We start from the raw sequence: 21,289 nt of genomic DNA on the forward strand, positions 1-21,289 counted from the left end.
TAACTCATAATGAATTATGTAAATAACAATGAATGCTTAATCAAACTGTATAAATGTGCAATTATTCAAATATTACTGAAATATTAAATACACAATTCTGCTCAGCTATAAACTCCAACTCAATATAAAATGCATCTCCATTCAAACATGTAACGTATTGCTCTCTGGTCATTGTTTTATACTTACATTGCACACAATGCAACTACTATATAGACATCCACAGCATAGTAAACTTTAAATGGTCCCATTCGGGTCTGAAGATTTAAATGTGTGAAGGATTTCTTACTCTTGCGGGATAATGAAGGGGGCGGGGTGGTCACTGCTTGGCAGGTGAAACTTGTGGCAGGGAAACAATCTCATGTTCTGGGGTCTCCCCCGTGGTAGTTACAGACGTTGACTCTGGGACTGAAGGAAGTGGTTCTGGCAGCTCCAGACACATTTCTATTTCCAGTTAAAATGATGCTGGTGAATCTCAGAGACTTCTGGCTGGTGGCTAACAAAACAAAGGTACTTTGTTAACCTCACACCTTTTCTGGCAAATGATCATCACAAGTAATACTCTGTAACTTCCCTTCGGCATTGGGTGTTCAACAGTCTTTGTCAAGTTGGATTTCTTTTTATTCTTTGAACATGTGCAGCTTCCCCACTTGAAAGGGATTGAAGGCGTCTACCCGAAGATTTTGTAACTAGATTCATTCAATAACCAAACAACTTTTCCTTTTCCCTCCTTTTATTTTTTTGCAAGTGTGGCAGTTTGATAGTTCCATTAGTTCCATCAACCATTTGCCATTAGACATTAGTCACTAGTCTTTAGACACTAGTCATTAGTCATAAGACACAAGTCATTAGTTATTAGTTATTAGACATTTAGATGAAAAACCGGCTACCTCTGCGGACCTTGTAGACGGATTCCAACCTGCACTTCACTGTTCCCTAATAGACCACTATGTTTTCAAACTGGGCGCCCCTCTCGAAGGTTCCCGAGCTCTTTTTAAACCTCGCGCCATTTCCCAGAAGCACCTGCGCACAATGATCCCCGTGACGCGAAGCTCGCGCTGACCCAAAACGCAGTGACAGCAGTGCTCTTTTCCATGAAACAGTCTCTAAAGTTATTTTAAGTTACCGCAGATTCCGATGCTGCTCCTGGACTGCCACTGTGATGCTGCCGGGTCCTTCCCATGTTCCGGGCAGAAGTGGATTCTTCCTATTACTTTTAATTTTTATTTTCTTTTGCCTCTAGGTCCCAATACTTTCTAGAAACTCTAGATGGACTTGACAGTCTTCCTTTTTTATGGATTATTTTATTCTTTTACTTTCTTAGGGGCATAATGTGGGTTTTATTGTTCTCTGTACATTGGGTGTTAGACAGTCTTTGTTTCACATATATATGGGGTTTGTTTTTGCACTTCTTTGTTTCGTGGCTGCCTGTTAGGAGATGAATCTCAAGGCTGTATAATGTATACATACGCTGATAATAAATGCACTTTGAACTTTCTTCTGGACATTTTGGCAACCCAAACATTGCATGGTAAACAGCTCAATCTGCTAATCCATCCTAGGCCACCAGACAAAGCTTCGAACCAACACTTTCACTTTGACTCTGCCTTGATGACCGGCATGTAGCTCCTCCAACACTTTAAATCTCAGTTTGGATGGTACAACAACTCTCAATCCCAAATAAGGCAACCCCTATCAAAGGCAAGTTCGTCACGGCACTGGTAAAAATGGGGTAACTGAGTTTCGGCTGCACATTCCAGCCACTTTGTGCGGTCATGTAGACCTGAGACAGTGTGGGGTCTTTTCTGGTTTCCCTTTGGATCATCTCTGCCACAATAAGGAGACTTTTGATTTGCATCAGGGAGAAAATTACAAGAAAATGTCCTCTTTTGTACATTTTTCCAGGTATTTGCTTCTCTAAGAGTAATCAAGACTCAGCATTTTCATGACTAGTTGTCCAATTGAATACGATCTTGTAATTGTGCCTTCAAAAAACAGAGCCGATCTCTGCACCCTTGCTGCTGCGGGTAGTGGAACACCCTGCTGTGGAGTGAAAATGGACACAAGTTGATGATAATCTCTAATGAGGATAAACTTTCTCCCGTACAAGTACTGGTTGAAATGTTTTACACCCCACATCAGACTCAAGGCCTCTGTCAATATGTGCATAATTTTTCTCTGCAGCAATAAGGGAATGTGAAACAAAGGCTATGGGGCATTTATTACTAGCACTCATAACATGCGACATGACTGCCTGCCCCTATACCATAAGGCGAGACGTCACAGGTAAGCTTCACTGTACAATGTGGATCATAATGTGTGAGTACAGTGTCTGACATCACCGTTTCCTTTGCCTTTTGGAAAGTCACCTCACACTGCTTTGGCCATTGCCATTTCTTCCTGATATGAAGTAATAGGTTCAAAGGGTGGAACACAATAGCCAAGTTTGGCGGGAACCTGTTATAGTCATTGACAAATCCTGAAAAGGACCACAACTATGACATGTCCTCGGGCCTTGCAGCATCCATTACTGCTTGAATTTTCTCAGCACACTTTTGTAATCCTTTTGCATCAATCATGTGACCACAGTAAGTGATGACAGGCTTGGTTTAAAGAATTCACACTTGTTGCATCGTGATCTGAGCCCATAACTTTCTAATCTTTTTAACATTGTCTTGAGATTTTGGGCTCGTTCCTTGTCATCCTTACCGGTAACCATGATGTCATCCAGGTGACACTGAGGCCTGGGAAGCCTTGCAGCTCCTGGTCTATAGCTTTCTGCCAGAGTGCAGGTGCAGGTTCCACTCCAAAAATAAGCCTATTATAGTGATAAAGCCTGTTGTGAGTGTTTATGGTGAGAAACACTTTGGACTCTTCTTCCATCTCCATCGGTAGGTAGGTCTTAGCTAAGTCCTCTTTGCTGAAGTGTTTTCCTCCAGAAAGGTTTGCAAAGATATCCTCTGTCCTGGGCAGACGGTATTGATCTATTTTCAGTATTGGGTTAATGGTGACCTTAAAATCACCACAGATCCTGACAGACCCATTCTTCTTGGATACTGGGACTACTGGCATTACCCTTGGGCACAATTCAATCTCAGAAAGAATTCCTTCGGCCTCCATGCGATCTAGCTCACTGGCTATCATGGATGGTATAAGGAATCAGGCGGGCTTTGTAAAACTTAGGTGTGGCATCTTCATTTAGCACTATCTTACTCTTGATATGTTCAAGTTTTCCAGTGCCATCTTTTGAACACTGTTGTGGCATCATCCAGTATCTTTCTTAATTTGCTTTCAGTTGACTCTCTTGCAGGGGACGTGCCATTCAAAATAGTGAGTGGATCTTCAACCAAGTTGTAGTTATCTCAGCCAATCTTGCCCCCTACAATGCTGGTCTTTACTGTTTTTACCACATACATGCTTAATGTGGCTTGTTGCTTGTTGTATTTCACTGTTACCAATGCCTTTCCCATGGGAGTTACCTTTTTTCCAGTTCTTAGTTAGATATCTTCAGGCTTCAGTTCAGTATCTTTGAAATGCTGTGTAAACTAATTTTGTGGAATAACTGAAACAGGCAAGTCAGTGTCCAATTCCATTTTAATTCATTTGCCGTTCACTTCTGGTGTAAGTCATATTGCTTGTCTCTTGGTAGTTTTCACATTGTAAATCTCAAGGCAGCCCAGTCTTGTGTCACTCTCATTGTTAACAGATTTTTCATCAAAAGCATACAAATTCATGCTTTTTATGAAATGGCAACTTGAGTTTTTAATGTTTTTCTCTTCCCTGTGCAGCCTATTTTTGTTTGCCCAGCGTGCTCTTTGTATGTCTCCTACTTCATTGCATTTTCATCAAGTTTCACTTTTAAATCTACATTAGTCTGTTGTACGTGAATCCCTGTCACAATTTGTTCAGCCTGGCAGGTTTCTGTTTAGACATTGCAATTTTGTTCACACTCACTTTCATTCCTGACTGCAACTCAATTCCATCCCTGTCTGATGCTCCTATTGATAGAGCTATTTCAAATGCTCTTTTAAATGGAGATTGTGCCTCAGTTAGAAGCCACTTTTGAATGCTTTCTGGTAAGATTCCACAAACTAAACATTCCTTCCGTGCTTCAGTGTATCGTTAAGTCAATCAGTGAACTGATGACAATTTCTTCAATTCAGCCACACAAACTGAAATGGACTTCCCTGCCTTTTGATTCCACTTATGAAATCCAAAGCATTCTGCAATCAACAATGGCGTCAGTTCCAGATGTTCCTGCATTACTTTCACAAAATCAGCAAAGCTCATTTTGGCTGGTTTGGTTGGAGTAGTTAATCTTCTAAACAAACTGTATGCTCTTCCACCAACTGCACTCAGCAGAGCTGGCACTCGTTTCTCATTGGCTATTTTACTTGCATTAAAATACTGTGCATCGAGGATGTTGTCCCCAGAAATCGGTCAGGGTCTACCCAAACCAGAAACCCTGAATCAACAGTTCCGTGGGAGCAGCACTTATTACGTGACACAGAGCTTACGTTGCTGGTAATCAGCAGAAGACCAAGAAATACAGCTACGATCTGCGCAAAGTCATCAAGGCAGAGAAACAACAATACAGAAACAAGATCCAGACTCAGCTCTCCAACAACACACACACAGCTTATGGCAAGGTCTGCACACCATCGCAGACTTCAAAGCTAAACGCAGCGGAGTTTCCAACATCGCTGCCTCTCTCCCAAACGAGCTAAATCTTCTTTATGCTCGTTTCAACACTGATGAGCCCCTGAGGAGACCTACAGCTGATGCAACCTGCAGCTTGGTGACCTCTGAGGCCGAAGTAAGCAGATGTTTCCGATGAGTGGACAGTCGCAAGACCACGGGACCGGATGGCATCCTGGGGCGGGTACTCAGGATGTGCGCGACACATCTGGCAAGTGTGTTTAGACATTTTTAACCTCTCCCTCTCTCAGTGTAGAGTGCCCTCTTGCTTCAAAGCATCCACCATCGTTCCACTACCTAAAAAGACCATGGTAACATGTCTGAACAACTGGCGTGCTGTTGCACTCACCTCAATAATAAGCAAATACGCAAATGCTTTGAGAGGCTGGTCAAGGACTACATCTGAAGCATGCTTCCACCCACACTGGACCCACTACAATTCGCCTACTGACACAACTGATCGACAGATGACACAACAGCTACAGCTCTACATACCGTCCTTACACATCTGGAGAAGAGGGATGCTTACGTGAGAATGCTGTTCTTGAACTACAGTTCACCATTCAACAACGTAATTGCATCCAGGCTCGACAAGAAGCTCAGAGACCTCAGCCTTCACCCTGCCTTGTGCAGCTGGATCCTGGACAGATCGCTGGCAGGTGGCAAGAGTGGGCTCCCTCACCTCTGCCCCTCAACACAGGTGCCCCTCAGGGCTGTGTACCAAGCCCTCTCCTTTACTCTCTGTATACCCATGACTGTGTTGCTACCCACAGCTCCAATCTGCTATTTAAATTTGCAGACAACACTACACTGATTGGCCTAATCTCAAATAATAATGAGGCAGCCTACAGAGAAGAAGTCATCACCCTGACACAGTGGTGTCAAGAAAACTACCTCTCCCTCAATGTTGCAAAAACTAAGCTGGCTGTGGACTACAGGAGGAATGGAGACAGGCTAACCCCTATTGACATCACTGGATCTGGGGTTGAGAAGGTGAACAAGTTCATCGGCATAAACATCACCAGGGATCTCACATGGTCTGTACATACTGGCTGTGTGGTTAAAAAGGCACAACAGTGCCTCTTTCACCTCAGACGGTTGAAGAAGTTTGGTGTGAGCCTCCAAATCCTAAGAACTTTCTATAGGAGCACAATTGAGAGCATCCTGACTGGCTGCATCACTGCCTGGTATGGGAACTGTACTGTACTTCCCTCAATCACAGGACTCTGCAGAGAGTGGGTGCAGACAGCCCAGGGCATCTGCAGATGTGAACTTCCACTATTCAGGACATTTACAAAGACAGGTGTGTAAAAAGGGCCCGAAGGATCATTGGGGACCCGAGTCACCCCAACCACAAAGAGTTCCAGCTGCTACCATCCGGGAAATGATACCACAGCATAAAAGCCAGGACCAACAGGCTCCAGGACAGCTTCTTCCACCAAGCCATCAGACTGCTTAATTCATGCTGACACAAATGTATTTGTATGTTATACTGACTATCCTGTTGTACATACTTTTATTTCTATAGACATGCGTTAGTCTCGTAAGACCATGGATTTGTGCCTTGGAAGGTTTCCAGGGCGCAGGCCTGGGCAAGGTTGTATGGAAGATCAGCAATTGCCCATGCTGCAAGTCCCCCCTCTCCACGCCACCGATGTTGCCCAAGGGAAGGGCACTAGAACCCATACAGCTTGACACCGGTGTTGTCGCAGAGCAATGTGTGGTTAAGTGCCTTGCTCAAGGACATAACACGCTGCCTCAGCCAAGGCTCAAACTAGCAAACTTCAGATCACTAGACAAACGCCTTAACCATTTGGCCACGCGCCAACACGTTGTACATACTATTTATTATAAATTACTATAAATTGCACATTGCACATTTAGACGGAGACGTAACGTAAAGATTTTTACTCCTCATCTAAGTAATAAAGTCAATTCAGTTCAATTCATTCCATATACATCATCCAGTTAACTTTGGTACAAACAAATGTGTCTATCCCTCCGCTGTAGCCAGTCATTTCTGCTGCTTTAAATTTATTATTATTATCACCCAGTAGACACTTCATGAACCCATGAATTCCATCCGTTTTCTGCCTTTGTTTCAACGAATGTTTCTCAAATTAATATTACTCAATAATATTACTCAAATATTACCGAAATAATAAATACCCAACAGATTATGAGTTATCGTTATAGTCGTCCGTTAATTCTGAGATGTCAAAATGGCTGTTGCGTCGCGTTCTAGTGTGGTAGTGCAGTGGGTACAGCTTGTCACTCACGAAAAGGAGAGCTGAATGTGCAAGCCTCTCATGCCAGCACATAGCTGCTCCAACAGCAAGCCTCACATAGAGCTTCCTCGCTGGCCACACATGGAAACTGAACTCCTTTTGGGCTCAGGCTGAACTACAGAGGACGGGGAGGTCTAGCCCCTCCACACACAGCGCGCAGGCCCACCAGCATGTGGAGACGCCCTGGTGCTCGCGAATCAGATCCCCAGCTATGGGTAAATAGCCCCACTGCCTTGTGGGCAGCCTCGGGAGAGACAAAGGTTATGGGAGTAAACCCAGACAGCAAATCCGGAGTGGAGCCCCTAAGGCAGCTGGACGTCGTTGAACATCCTTCCAGCAGTTCCTGCAGCCAAGCTGGTGCCAAACGTATTGATTCATAAGCTTCCCTTTGGACTACACTGGTGAAGCTGAGAGGGGGATCTTGACAACAGGGCATTCCACCCAGACTTGTGATGATGATAATAATTACCCATTGTCAGTCAAGACAGATGATGCCAATTTCCATTAATTCTGAGATTGTAAAAAATTAACAGTACATCAGATTAGTGAACTACACGTGTCCATAAGTTTTTCCAACAACGTTGGATAAAATAGTAGTAATTATTCATAATTATTCTCTTCCATTTGTTAATCCCTACAATACTATGCAAGCAGTTTTTTAAAAAAATAATCGAAATCAAAAGGTTTTGGAAGGTGGTATTATTTTGGCAGGGTGTGAGTGCTAGAAGGATGAAGAAAATCTGTGGTATATTTTGCAGAAGGCACAATGCCAAAACTGAGAAACAGCTCCATTGCATTCAATTCCACAAGTGAGTTAACTAATTGGAACATACATTACTTTATTTCTGTATCCAGGAATAACTTACCAAACATGACCATCTGTGGTCCCTCAGGGAATGATTTGACTGTCCTATTTCCATTGACATGTTTTTCTGAAAAGTTCAAGAAACATAACTTTTAAAATAAAGGCAAAACAGTGCACACTACTTGATTTAAGCCAACTTCTTTTCTAGAAGTAAAGCATTCAGGGAAATGATGGTGTTAATCATTGCACAAAATTGAAGCCACAGTAAAATAAAGCACCAAGAAAGCAACTCTATAAGTTTTAAAGTGACCAAACAAGATCACCTCAATTTTTGAATAACCTTGGTACAACCACAGTTAAAGGCATTTAGCAATACAGTCACGTAACTTGTGTTGCTTTGAGATGAATCTCTACAATTGTATCATGTTGATTAAGGAAATCAACAAATAAAAATCTAGATCTAAAATAATAAAATGGTAGTCTATGTAAAGAGGATAAATTCTCCAATATGATCAAAAATAAAACTCAATAATGAGGGGATTAAACTTCTGCAGCCATGGGCATAAATTGAGGAAGGCATATTGCCTTCCTGGTGCTAGGGTCAAGGATGGCACAGAATGGTTGCAGGTCATAGTTCACTTTCATACTGATATAGGCATCTGTTAGTCTCATGAGACCATGGATTTGCGCCTTGGAAGGTTTCCAGGTTGCAGGCCTGGGCAAGGTTGTATGGAAGACCGGCAGTTGCCCATGCTACAAGTCTCCCCTGTCCACGACACCGATGTTGTCTAAGGGAAGGGCACTAGGGCCGATACAGCTTGGCACCGGTGTCGTCGCAGAGCAATGTGTGGTTAAGTGCCTTGCTCAAGGACACAACACACTGCCTCAGCTGAGGCTCGAACTAGAGACCTTCAGATCACTAGACCGACGTCTTAACCTCTTGGCCACATGCCACACATTTCATACTGATACAAGTAAAATAAAGGAAGATATCTTGCAATTTGAATTTAGAAAACTGGGTTGTAAATTAAAAGGCAGCACCAAGAATGGAATATCACTGGATTACTTCCACTACCATTCGCAAGCAAGCACAGGAATAGCAAGAAGCATCAGGTGAATATGTGGCAGAAGAGATAGAGCCAGAATAAAAAAAACTCCAGACTTCTGCATCACTGATACTATTTCAGGAGGAAGTGGGACCTGCAAAGTTGGATGGGGTTGGTCCTGGACCGGCATCAGTCTAACACCTTTGCTGGGCAGGGTTGGGGGAAAAGTGCTAGTGGTCCTAGGGAGAATTTAAATCAGTCTGGCAGGGAAACAGTAGAAGGTGAGGAACAGTAAAATTGAGAATGAAATAAAAGTCCGTTTAGTGGGCAGATCATGCATTAAACCTGACAGGGAATATGATCGGAACGCTAAGCTGCCTTCCGTTTATTTTAATGCAAAAGGAGTCTAACAAGGCAGATCGATTGAGGACATTGATTTTTAAAAGATGGGAATATTATATTTTGTTATTATAGAGATATAGTTGAAAAACATGCAAGACTGATAACTCAATATTCCCAAGTGTAGAATCTTCAGATTATTGGGGTGAGGGAAAAGCAAGAAGATATAAAATGGTAGGTGGTACTGAAATATTAGTTGATGACCTGCAGTATGAGGGATGATGTTCAAAAAGAATCTTCATATGAGGCTACTTCACTTCAGCTTAGAGCCAGTAAATCTGATCATTTTGTTTGGGACGTACCGTAGGTCTAGTCAGGTCAACAAAAATTGCTGTGAAATGATGTAACAGATAGCAGAACTTCCAGAAGTGTGTACTTGCCAGCAATGTTAATAAACCAGAACACTTATGAAATACTGTATAACTACTTGCAATTGTGTACACGTTAAAAGGTGGCAAGAAAAAGATAAATATCACTCCGCAGGTGGGCACTAGCAAAAACTACATGCAAATGATGTGCAAAATGACCATTTTCAATGTATATTATGTTCAGGAGATGGAAGAAATACTATACAAAGATAAAAAACTAAATAGTCACTGTACACTTCTAATAGAGTAACAGGGCAATGTCAAAACACAGATTTTGAGTCTCTTCCATATTTTTCGTTACATTTGAAAACAATACTGTTTTGAATTTTGCTAAAAAATAAAACACATCTAAATCATTACATACAAGACTTACTTTTTCTTTTAAATTTGTGCGATGTTAATAAACCAGGACACTTATAAAATACTGTATAACTACTTGCAATTGTGTATACATTAAAAGACAGCAAGAAAAAGGTAAATATGCAGGTGATATCCAACCACAATCAAGGAATGATCCAAACTAGATGAAATCTCGGAATATTCAGATAGAACTTAAATTAAATTTAATTCCAGTTTTGCTGCCTAAATACACCAACAAACTTGTTTTGATAGAAAAATTGCACAGATATTAGAAGCCTGAGATAAAAGAGAAAGTTTGCAGGGGGATCTGGACTAGCTGAAATATGGTAGATAGAATTTAATGTATACAAATGTTAGGTGTTGCACTTTGGGAAGACAGACCAATATAGGACATGCACAGTGAATGGTGGTGTACTGAGGAGTAAGATAGAACAAAATTTTGTGACCTGGGAATGCAGATCCATAATTTCTTGAAAGTGGCATCACAGATACATAGAAAGAGTTGTAAAGAGGCCTTTTAGTATAATGGCCTTCATAAATCAGAGTACAGTACTGAAGTACAGGGGTTGGGATGGTGTATTGCAATTATATAGGAAAATATAGAGAATAAATTTGGAGTACAATGTGCAGATTTGGTCACCTACCTACAGGCAAGATGTACATAAGGCTGAAAGATTACAAGGAAAATATACAAGGATGTTGTCAGATCTTGAGGACCTGAGTAATAGGGAAGGGTTGCATAGGTTAGGACCTTATTCCCTGGAGTGTGGGAGAATGAGAGGGTGATTTTATAAAGGCATACAAAATTATCAGGGGTATAGATAGGGTAAATGCAAGCAGTCTTTTTCCACTGAGGTTGGGTGAGACTGGAACCTCATAGGTTAAGGGTGAAAACTGAAATATTTGAAGGAACGCTGAGAGGGAATTTCTTCACTCAGACGGCGGTGCGAGCGTGAAACAAGCTGTCAGGAGAAGTGGTGGCTGCAGGTTCTGTTGCAGTATTTAAGAGGATTTTGGATAATTACATGGTTGGGAGGGGCATAGAGGGATATGGTCTAGGTGTGGGTCAGTTGGACTAGGAAGAAGAACAGTTCGGCCCAGTCTAGATGTGCCAAAGGGCCTGTTTCTGTGTTCTGTGACTTTAAATACTCAGCAGATAAACAGAATTCTTAGAGGTAAAAACACAATTCATGTTTCAGGTCAATGTGAATACTTCCAAGATTTCATGTTTTAATATGTTCTGAAACCCTGGGTAAAATCCTTCAAATCAATTCAATTTTATTTTTTGTTTAATCCGCATTTGAAAGAATTTAAATGCATTTTACTACCTCATAAAATGACTACCTTTTAGGTTTGAAAATTTCAAACATTCAATGCTCAATCATTATAAGCAGCATTGCCACCTTTAAAATAAAAGTGTTTTGAAAAATTTCCAATACTGCCAATGTTTTGGGACAAGAAGAAAAACATGCAAATGATTAAAAGCTTGGATTTGAAGGGCTTGCACTATTCAGCTCTTTGTTCAGTTGTAAGCTGTTCAGACCTTCACATGTCCAGAAGTAAATGGCTGGAAAGAAACTTAGAACTGAGAAATGATAAAACCTGTCTCTGAATTTTTTTTGGCAACTTTTGTGAGAGAAAGCAATTGCACGCCTAACCATATTTCATTCTAAGCTTGAATACTGCACTATAATGAAATCAATCATTTTTCACACCTTTAGAATTACAAAGCTTCATAGCCAGTTAATTATTTTCAAGGGCAAATTAGGGTGCCACAGTAGAGTAGCAGTTAGCGAAATACTATTAGAGCTCAGGGCGTCGGAGTTCGGAGTTTAATTCAAACATCACCTGTAAGGAGACTATGTCCTCCCCAAAGTATGCGTGGGTTTTCTCCAGATGCACTGGTTTCCTCATACAGTCCAAAGACACGCTGGTTAGTAGGCTAATTTTTCAATGTGAAGTGTCCCATGATTACGCCGGCTTTAAATCGGGGTCTAACTGGGCAGTGCAGCTCGAAGGGCCTGAAGACCCTATTCCACACTGTATTTCAATAAATTAATATATACATAAGCAACACACACAAAATGCTGGAGGAACTCAGCAAGTCAGGCAGCATCTACGGAAATGAATAAACAGTCAACACTTCGGGGTGAGGCCCTTCTTTAAAGCTGGAAAGGAAGGGGGAGGACACCAGAATAAAAAGGTGGGGAGAGATGAAGGAGGAGAGCTAGAAGGTGACAGGTGAAACCAGGTGGGTAGGAAAGATAGAGGACTGGACGAAGGAAACTGATAAGAGAAGAGAGTGGACCATAGGAGAAAGGGAAGAAGGGAACCAGGCAGCTGAGAAGAGGTAAGCGGCCGGAGTGGGGAGTAGAAGAGGAGGGGGGAGAAATTTTTTTACTGGAAGGAGGAGTCGATATTCATGCCATCAGGTTGGAGGCTACCTAGATGGAATAGAAGGTGTTGCTCTTCCACCCTGAGGGTGGCCTCATCATGGTACAAGAGCAAGCCGTGGACCAGCATGTCGGAATGGGAATGGGAATTGGAATTAAAATGTCTGGCCAGCAGGAAGTTTTGCTTTTGGCGGAGGTGCTCAATGAAGCAGACCCCGATTAACGATGGGTCTCACCAATGTACAGCAGGCTGCATCAGGAGCACTGGAGACCCCAGCAGATTCACAGGTGAAGAGTGTACTCCCAATTTCCATTTATAAGTCGTCCTTGGCAGAAATATTTGAAGCAAGTACCAGTTACCCCCTTTACACCAGCAATACCCAGCTTTATGTGAAGGCCATCTCTAACCCTTGATTATCTCCAAATCACTACATTCTTTATATGACAGCTATTCCTGCACTGGAAAAAGATGCCTGTTTAAATACAACGAACACCAAAGACATTGACATTTAATTAGAATGGCCAAAGACAATGTGGAGGAATAGTACAAAATTATTCCATTTGGTCCCCGTCATACACTCCAGTCCCTAGCTGATCCCTTCCCTTTCACCTGTGAAATTAATTCATTGTACACAGCTTAAGTTTAAGATAATTAACCAAGTATTTTCATACCTGAAATATTAACAATATCACTGGACAGCAAAAATATAAGATGCAAAGTGACTGGGGAGTCCTTGTGCATAACACCCTAAAAGTTAATGCGCAGGTTGAGTCAGTGACAAGAAAGGCAAATGCAATCAAGAGGTCTTTAATACAAGAGCAGGGATGTGATGCTGAGGCTTCATAAAGCACTGGCGAGGCCTCACCTTCAGTACTGTGAACAGTTTTGGGCTCCATAATCAAGAAAAGATGTGCTGACATTGGAGAGGGTTCAAAGGAGGTTCACAAGGAGGATTCTGGGAATGAAAGGGTTATCATATGAGGAAAGTTTGATGGTTTTGGGCCTGTACTCACTGGAATTTAGAAGGATAAGGGATAGATTTCACTGAAACCATTCGAATGTTGAAAGGCTCAGACAGCGTAGATGTGGAAAGGATGTTCCCATGGTGGGGGAGTCTAGAATAAGAGGACACAGCATCAGGATAGAGGGCTGTCTATTTCAAACAGAGATGCGGAGAAATTTCTTTAGCCAGGTGATGAATTTGTTACCACAGGCAGCTGCGGAGGCCAGGTCATTGGGTATATTTAAGGCGGAGATTGATAGGTTCTTGATTGGCCACAGCATCAAAGGTTAGAGGGAGAAGGCCAGGGAATGGGGCTGAGGAGGGGGAGAAAAAAGCATCAGGCCATGATTGAATGGCGGAGCAGGCTCAATGGGCCAAATGGCCTAATTCTGCTCTTATGTCTTATAGTCATCTTGCAAGTACCACTTGCACTCAAGTTCTGACTGGAGTTTAAATCTACCAGCTTGTAAGATTTTCTTCAGCTTAGCCAAACTGGCAACAAGACTGTTCGAATAAGATACTATAGTTGAATATAAATTGCATCTGCAATGCAATATGTCCATCGGAAATCATCTATTTTTTAAACCTCATGTGGTATCTGCATTAAAAATAGGTAGGAAAATCGGTAGGAGAACTACAAAAGAAAACTCAACCCTTTTGCAGTTTTGTTGAGAAACATTTAGTTTAGTTTCAAATATATTCTCTATAGTCCAAAGCACCTGTCGCAAGCTGCTTGCACATTATATTTACTTCATGAATCACCTTGGAAAATCCTGTCAGGAAGTATTTGCCTTTGTTCAATTTCTCTTCAAGTAAAGATGTTAGAGAGTTGAGTCATCTTTTCTTTCTGAAAAGCATTCAGACATCAGCCTCTGAGACAGAGATCACAGGGTCACCAGATACTGCAGGGCTTCGTACAGGTGTAATTTTGTTCTCCCTTTCAAAGCGTACGTAAAACTCAATGAGCTCATCTGAGAGTGAAGCATCACAGCCATTCATGATGTGGAAAGTAACGGCTGGCAGAGCTGATGTTCATCCAATTCTGTCCCTAACCTCAACTGGAATTGCTTTCACCCTTAAAGGAGCCTCTCATAAGTCATAGTTGGACTTCTTGTATAGTTCTGTAGCCTTTAGCAGACTACAAATCTCCTGGTTCATCCATGGCTTTTGGTTTGGATAAGTCTGGTATGTTTTCAAAGGTGCACATTCATCCACACAGGGCCTGATGCAGTCAGTGAAAACTGTGGTATATTCATTCAGATACAAAGATGAATCCATGAATATTGTTCAGTCCACCGATTCAAGGCAGTCCTCTAAGTGCTTCTCCACCTCCCTTGACCATACCTTCTTGGTCCTCACCACTGGTGCTGTAGTCTTTAGTCTCTGCCGATCTGATGGGAGTAGAAGTACAACCAGGTGTTCAGATTTCCCAAAGTGTGGGTGTCACATGGTATGGTAAGCATTCTTGGTATTACAGTGGTCAAGGGTGTTGGCTCCTCTGGTTCCACGGGTGATTATGTTGGTGGTAATTGTTCAGAGACTTCAAGCTGTCCTGGTTCAAATCTCTCACACTGATAGGGAAGGCAACAGAGTGTGCTGTTTTGTGACTGCTGATTACAGTGCTCAGTTCATCGAGTGCCTGCCTGAGATGGAATGTACACCACTAAGTAGATGATGGCAGAAAACTCACTTGGCAAATAAAATGGTTACACCTAAAATGATTACATGTGTGCCCTGCAAATATTTTATAATTCTGGTTCCCTTGGCTGGTGACAGTAAGTCAGACATTGTGTTAATCTCTGGGGAAAGAGACATGTTCCATGCATGGCAGAGATGTGCTCCTTAGATCACCTAAGGAAGGATTAATCACAAAGCACAAATACGGTTAAGATCCTGAGGGGCAACCCTCATTCTTCTAAACTCCAATGAGTACAGGCCCAGAGCTATCAAACTATAACCCATATGTTAGCCCTTTGATTCCCAGGACCATCTCACGAACTCCCTCTGGACCCTTTCCAAAGGCTGCACATCCTTTCTTAGATAAGCAGTCAAAAACTGTGCACCAAGTTCCAAGTGCAGTCTGACCAATGACTTATAAAGTCTGATATTATAACCTTGCTCTTATATTCCTCTTCAAAATGAATGCTAACATTGCATTTACCTTCCACATTACCAACTCAATATGCAAGTTAACCTTTAGGGAATACTGTACAAGGACTCCCAAATCCCTTTACACCTCTGATTTCTGAATTTAAAATAGTCTACATCTTTATTCCTTCTACCAACATGCATAACCATACATGTCCCTACATTGTATTTCATCTGCCACTTCTATGCCCATTCTCCTAATCATCTAAGTCCTTCCTCAGATTCCCCATTTCCTCAAGCTACCTGTCTCTCTGCCTATCTTTGTCTCATATGCAAACTTGGCCACAAATCCATCAATTCCATCACCATATAATGTGAAAAGAAGAGTTCCAACACCAATCACTGTCGAAACCCACTAGTCACCAGAGCCAACCAGAGAAGGTTCACTTTATTCCCATTCTTTGCCTCTGGCCAGTCAGCCAATCTTCCATCCACGCTAATATCTTTCCTGTAATACCATGGGCTCTTATCTGGTCTAGCAGCTTCGTGTGCGACACTGTGTCAAAGGTTTTCTGAAAATCTAAGTTAACAACATCTACTGACTCTTCTTTGTCTATTCTGTCTGTTATTGCCTCAAAGAATTCCAACATAGAAGCATAAAATCATAGAAATCTGCAGTACATTACAGGCCCTTCGGCCCACAATGTTGTTCTGACCATGTAACCTGCTCTAGAAGCTGCCTAGAATTTCCCTACAGCATAGCCCTCTATTTTTCTAAGTTCCATGTACCTATCTAAGAGTCTCTTAAAAGATCCTATTGTATCCACCTCCACCACTGTCGCTGGCAGTACATTCCACACACCCACCACTCTGTGTAAAAAAACTTACCGCTGACAACCACTCGTACGTACTTCCAAGCATCTTAAAACTGTGCCCCCTCGTGTTAGCCATTTCAGCCCCGGGAAAAAGCTTCTGGCTATCCATACAATCAAAGCCTCTCATCATTTTATACACCTCTGTCAGGTCACCTCTCATCCTCCATCACTCCATGGAAAAAAACGCAGTTCACTCAACCTATTCTCATAAGGCATGTTCTCCAATCCGGGCAACATCCTTGTAAATCTCCTCTGCACTCTCTCCATAGTATCCACATTCGTCCTGTAGTAAGGTGACAAGAACTGAACACAGTGCTCCAAGTGGGGTCTAACTAAGGTCTTATATAGCTTTAACATTACCTCACGGCTCTTGAACTCAATCCCATGGTTGATGAAGGCCAGCACACCTAACACAGTCAACCTGCGCAGCAGCTTTGAGTGTCTTATGGACTTGGATCCCAAGATCTTGCTGATCCTCCACACTGCCAAGAGTCTTACCATTAATATTACATTCTGTCTTCAAATTTGACCTACTGAAATGAACCATTTCACATTTACCTGGGTTGAAGTCAATCTGCCACTTCTCAGCCCAACAGATTTGACAGGTAATATTTCCCCGTAAAGAAACCATGCTGACTTCAGTCTATTCATCATGTGTCTCCAGATACCCTGAAACCTCACTCTTAATAATGGACTCTTAACATCTTCCCATCCACCGAAGTCAGGCTAATTGTCCAATAGTTTCCTGTCTTTTGCCTCCCTCCCTTCTTAAAGAGTGGAGTGACATATGTGATTTTCCAGTCCTCTAGAACCACTGCAGAATCTAGTGATTCTTGAAAGATTACTACTAATGCCTCCACAATCTCTTCAGCCACCTCTTTCAGAACCCTGAGGTGTATATCATCTGATCCAGGTGACTTACCCACCTTCAGACTTTTCAGCTTTTCAAGCAGGTTCTCCTTAGTAATAGTGACCACACTCACTTTTGGCCCCTGACACTATTTAATTTCTGGCACACTATTGGTGCCTTCCACAGTGAAGACTGATTCTTCCCAAGTTTTGACAGCCACAGTATTTTACAATAAAATATATCATGTATTTTTTTGAGTCATCCCTATTTTCCTCTCCAAATTTTTCCTTGGTAAATTCCCCTTTGGTCAGTCCCTAAAACAAGAGATGAGAATCATCCAAAGCATAAATCTTGAACATCTACCTCCCTTCAGAAAATATTGGCAGGCATGACCTACGAATAAGGCAGTCACCATCTTCATTTCTGTATCCAAACCAGTGGTGGTCTTCGTAATCACAAAAGTACTCTTGAAACAATTTACCCATGCAATTTTTCTTCCCTCAATGTAAAATATCAACCACTAACAAATGGACACAATCTAAATAGTGGGCCAATCTAAAAGCTGGGGAGGTCAAATCGAACAGAGTGAATGACACATTATGGAGCTTACCAGCATAGAGTCAGATCTGCTGGCACCAGGAAGGGGTTGCCTCCCTCTGAGGCTCTGTTAGACGCGATCCCAAGAGTAAGTCTTGAAATACAATTTCCACAATTCATCAAATGGGGAACTTCACTGTCAGAAACCTTGACATCTCTGATCGTTCTAGACACAAAGCACACTACCACTTCTCTCCCTTTTTTGCCAATTGTATGAAATCCGGTGCACGGGTTCGGTGACTGGGGACAGAGCACACTCGATACCGGTAAGTAGGTTAACTATTTATTTACAGGATAAGATAGACAGTAAACATTCAGTAAACCCTTCAAGCTACATTCAGTTACAAACACTTACCTAGACTCAGCACTTGAAGTGACAGGACAAAACAGACATTAATAATACACCCAGTGGAAAATACTTCTCTAAAGTGTGGGTCCGGATCCTCTTTACAGCAGTACAACACCACTGTTTACAGTTTCCATGGCATTGCCAATCAGCCAGTGACGACCCAGAGAGCGAAAAGAGAGCACGTGGTTTCTGGGTGTGAGATTTAAACTCTACCGCAACCATGATGTCATCAGCTAAACAGCAGGGATTGGGAGGGTCTGCAATGCTCCTTACATGGGCCAATCCCTAGCTAGCACAGGGAGTGGCTTTTAAAGAACAGGTAAGGTGGACACTTACTGCAATATTCCACCCCTCGAAAAACACGACACGAATTTCACAGGCTAGTATAACCCCCACAGATATCTGACTGTGCTACATACAAAACATAACACTATGTTATACAGAATTATCAGCCCATCAGTTGCTCCCCAGTGTAATACACTGGTCCACCAAACTTCCAGTGCCCCACTGGCTTAATGTCTGGCTGATGCAAATACTAACGTCTTACTGCTTGCAATTTACAATCCACCATAAGAACTGAAGACTGGCTCTTGCTCGAATTAATATCTGCCATATTCACAACTCCAAGATGCTCCCTAACATACTTGGCACTGGACTGAAAAGTCTTCCAGGAAGGCCAAACTTTCCAGGAGGGCAGAGTAAACACTCCTCACTTCGGATCCCTTCTCCATACAACCAACGTAGAACATATAGGGTTAATGGAAAGGCACTGAGTAGTGCAGTAGAACAGAGGGATCTGGCAATACAGATACATAATTCCCCAAAAGTGGCGTCACAGGTAGATAGGGTTGTAAAGAGAGCTTTTGGTACATTGGCCTTTATTAATCAAAGTATTGAGTATAAGAGCTGGAATGTTATGATGAGGTTGTATAAGGTATTGGTGAGGCCGAATCTCGAATATTGTGTTCAGTTTTAGTCACCAAATTACAGGAAGGATATAAATAAGGTTGAAAGAGAGCAGAGAAGGTTTACAAGGATGTTGCCGGGACTTGAGAAGCTCAGTTACAGAGAAAGGTTGAATAGGTTGGGACTTTATTCCCTGGAGCGTAGAAGAATGAGGGGAGATTTGATAGCGGTATATAAAATTATGATGGGTATAGATAGAGTGAATGCAAGCAGGCTTTTTCCACTGAGGCAAGGGGAGAAAAAAACCAGAGGACATGGGTTAAGGGTGAGGGGGGAAAAGTTTAAAGGGAACATTGGGGGGGCTTCTTCACACAGAGAGTGGTGGGAGTGTGGAATGAGCTGCCAGATGAGGTGGTAAATGTGGGTCCTTTTTTAACATTTGTAGCCCCCCCCCCGGCCATCCTCAGGGTCGCTCGGCTTGCTGTCGTCTCGGGAAACAGCCTTGGCCCCGCCAAACTGGGTAGTTCGTTTGTGTGGATGCTGTGCGATGTACCCCACCCCGCCCAAATAACAGACAATACACCAGATGCAATTAAATGATTTACAGTTTATAGATATTACTGGAACTATATAATTAAGAGAGAATAAAATATAAAAGGAAAATAAAAGGCGCCACACTTATCAAAGTTCAATCTCTTCGTGCACAAAAACCATTGGAGCTCAAGGACCTTCTTCTTCACCCTGCGACCCCTCGGACCACCTCGACCGGCCACCTGGGACCAACAACAGTGGTCAACCAGACACTCCACACGAGTCCGTCTCCGTCTCCTCGCCGAACGCCCTCCTCGGGGTCCGACCCCATCAGCGGACATCACAGCACCTCGTCCATCCTCTGTCTCGCTCTCCCGCCTTCTGCCCCAAAACCCCGCGCATACAGTATCTTCAAATACACCAAAACCATAACAACTATCCCAATTGGTTAATAGCGCTCTCTTAGCACACTCTAAAGCAAAAGAAGCCGCTAGCGCAAACTTTCTCAGCGTTTAACACAACAAAGCCGCATTCCCCAGCTTAACATAACAAAGACGCTATTTTAATTAGCCTCCGCAGTTATATAAAAATCGAAACCCCCTTACACATTTAAGAATAAATTGGACAGATACATGGATGGGAGGTGTATGGAGGGATATGGTCCGTGTGCAGGTCAGTGGGGCTAGGCTGAAAATGGTTCGGCACAGCCAAGAAGGGCCAAAAGGCCTGTTTCTGTGCTGTAGTTTTTCAATGGTTTCTAATTACTAATCTATCATGTCCCTATATGTACGTACATCTGCACTGTCATCACTAACTGGTTATCTACAAGACTGAGCAGAGATGGCAATAAAATGCTCCAGAAATTTGAGAACATCCTCTTCGTCCCTTCAATCTCTGATAGGTAAAACTATCAGTAGTGGTTGTCAGCAGTTACTCTGTGGGCAGAGTCACAGCAAGATGACTGTTTCAGGTTCACAGGCAAAAGTCCACATTCAGAATCAGAATCAGGTTTATTATCACCGGCATGTGACGTGAAATTTGTTAATTTAGCAGCAGCAGTTCAATGCAATACATAATCTAGAAGAGAAAAAATAAAATAAAGAAAATAAAGAAAATAATAATAAATAAACAAGTAAATCAATTACAGTATACATATGTTGAATGGCAGAGGGGAAGAAGCTGTTCCTGAATCGCTGAGTGAGTGCCTTCAGGCTTCTGTACTCCTAGCTGATGGTAACAGTGAGAAAAGGGCATGCCCTGGGTGCTGGAGGTCCTTAATAATGGACGCTGCCTTTCTGAGACTCCACTCCCTGAAGATGTCCTGGATACTTTGTAGGCTAGTACCCAAGATGGAGTTGACTAGATTTACAACCCTTTGCAGCTTCTTTCGGTGCTGTGCAGTAGCCCCCTCCCCCCATACCAGACGGTGATGCAGCCTGTCAGAATGCTCTCCACTGTACAACTATAGAAGTTTTTGAGTTACACCATTTCAGAAGATTATTAGAATGTTCTTGACAACTCAGTCTTTTTGTTTGCTCTACTGGAGGATTTGGGGTGTCTCTATTTGAATAGCTGCAAGGACCTTGCCCCAATGCCACCCCTTCCCATGCTGTCCCTTCGATCACTGGCCCAACCACTGAAAGGGTTGACATATAACTACACTGCTAGATTCAATTCAAACTGAATCATCAAGTTCACTGATCACACAACAGTGGCTGGCCTCATCAACAACAAG

At 42.4% G+C, this 21,289-nt stretch overlaps 1 protein-coding gene across 4 annotated transcripts in view; it reads right to left on the bottom strand.

The window, feature by feature from the left end:
* The window catches only part of msraa (methionine sulfoxide reductase Aa), a 358,153-nt gene that overhangs the window by 230,483 nt on the left and 106,381 nt on the right, over positions 1–21,289 (bottom strand). For 3 of the 4 annotated variants that reach the window (XM_063035623.1, XM_063035614.1, XM_063035629.1), the window contains exon 2: positions 7,850–7,915. The exons of the other annotated variant lie outside the window; for it this stretch is intronic. In XM_063035623.1, coding sequence (XP_062891693.1) covers positions 7,850–7,915 — 66 coding nt within the window. The remainder of the gene's footprint in view (positions 1–7,849; positions 7,916–21,289) is intronic. 4 annotated transcript variants of the gene reach the window in all.

Source organism: Mobula hypostoma, chromosome 2 (genome assembly GCF_963921235.1).
Source record: "Mobula hypostoma chromosome 2, sMobHyp1.1, whole genome shotgun sequence".
In the NCBI taxonomy this organism is placed as follows: Eukaryota; Metazoa; Chordata; class Chondrichthyes; order Myliobatiformes; family Myliobatidae; genus Mobula; species Mobula hypostoma.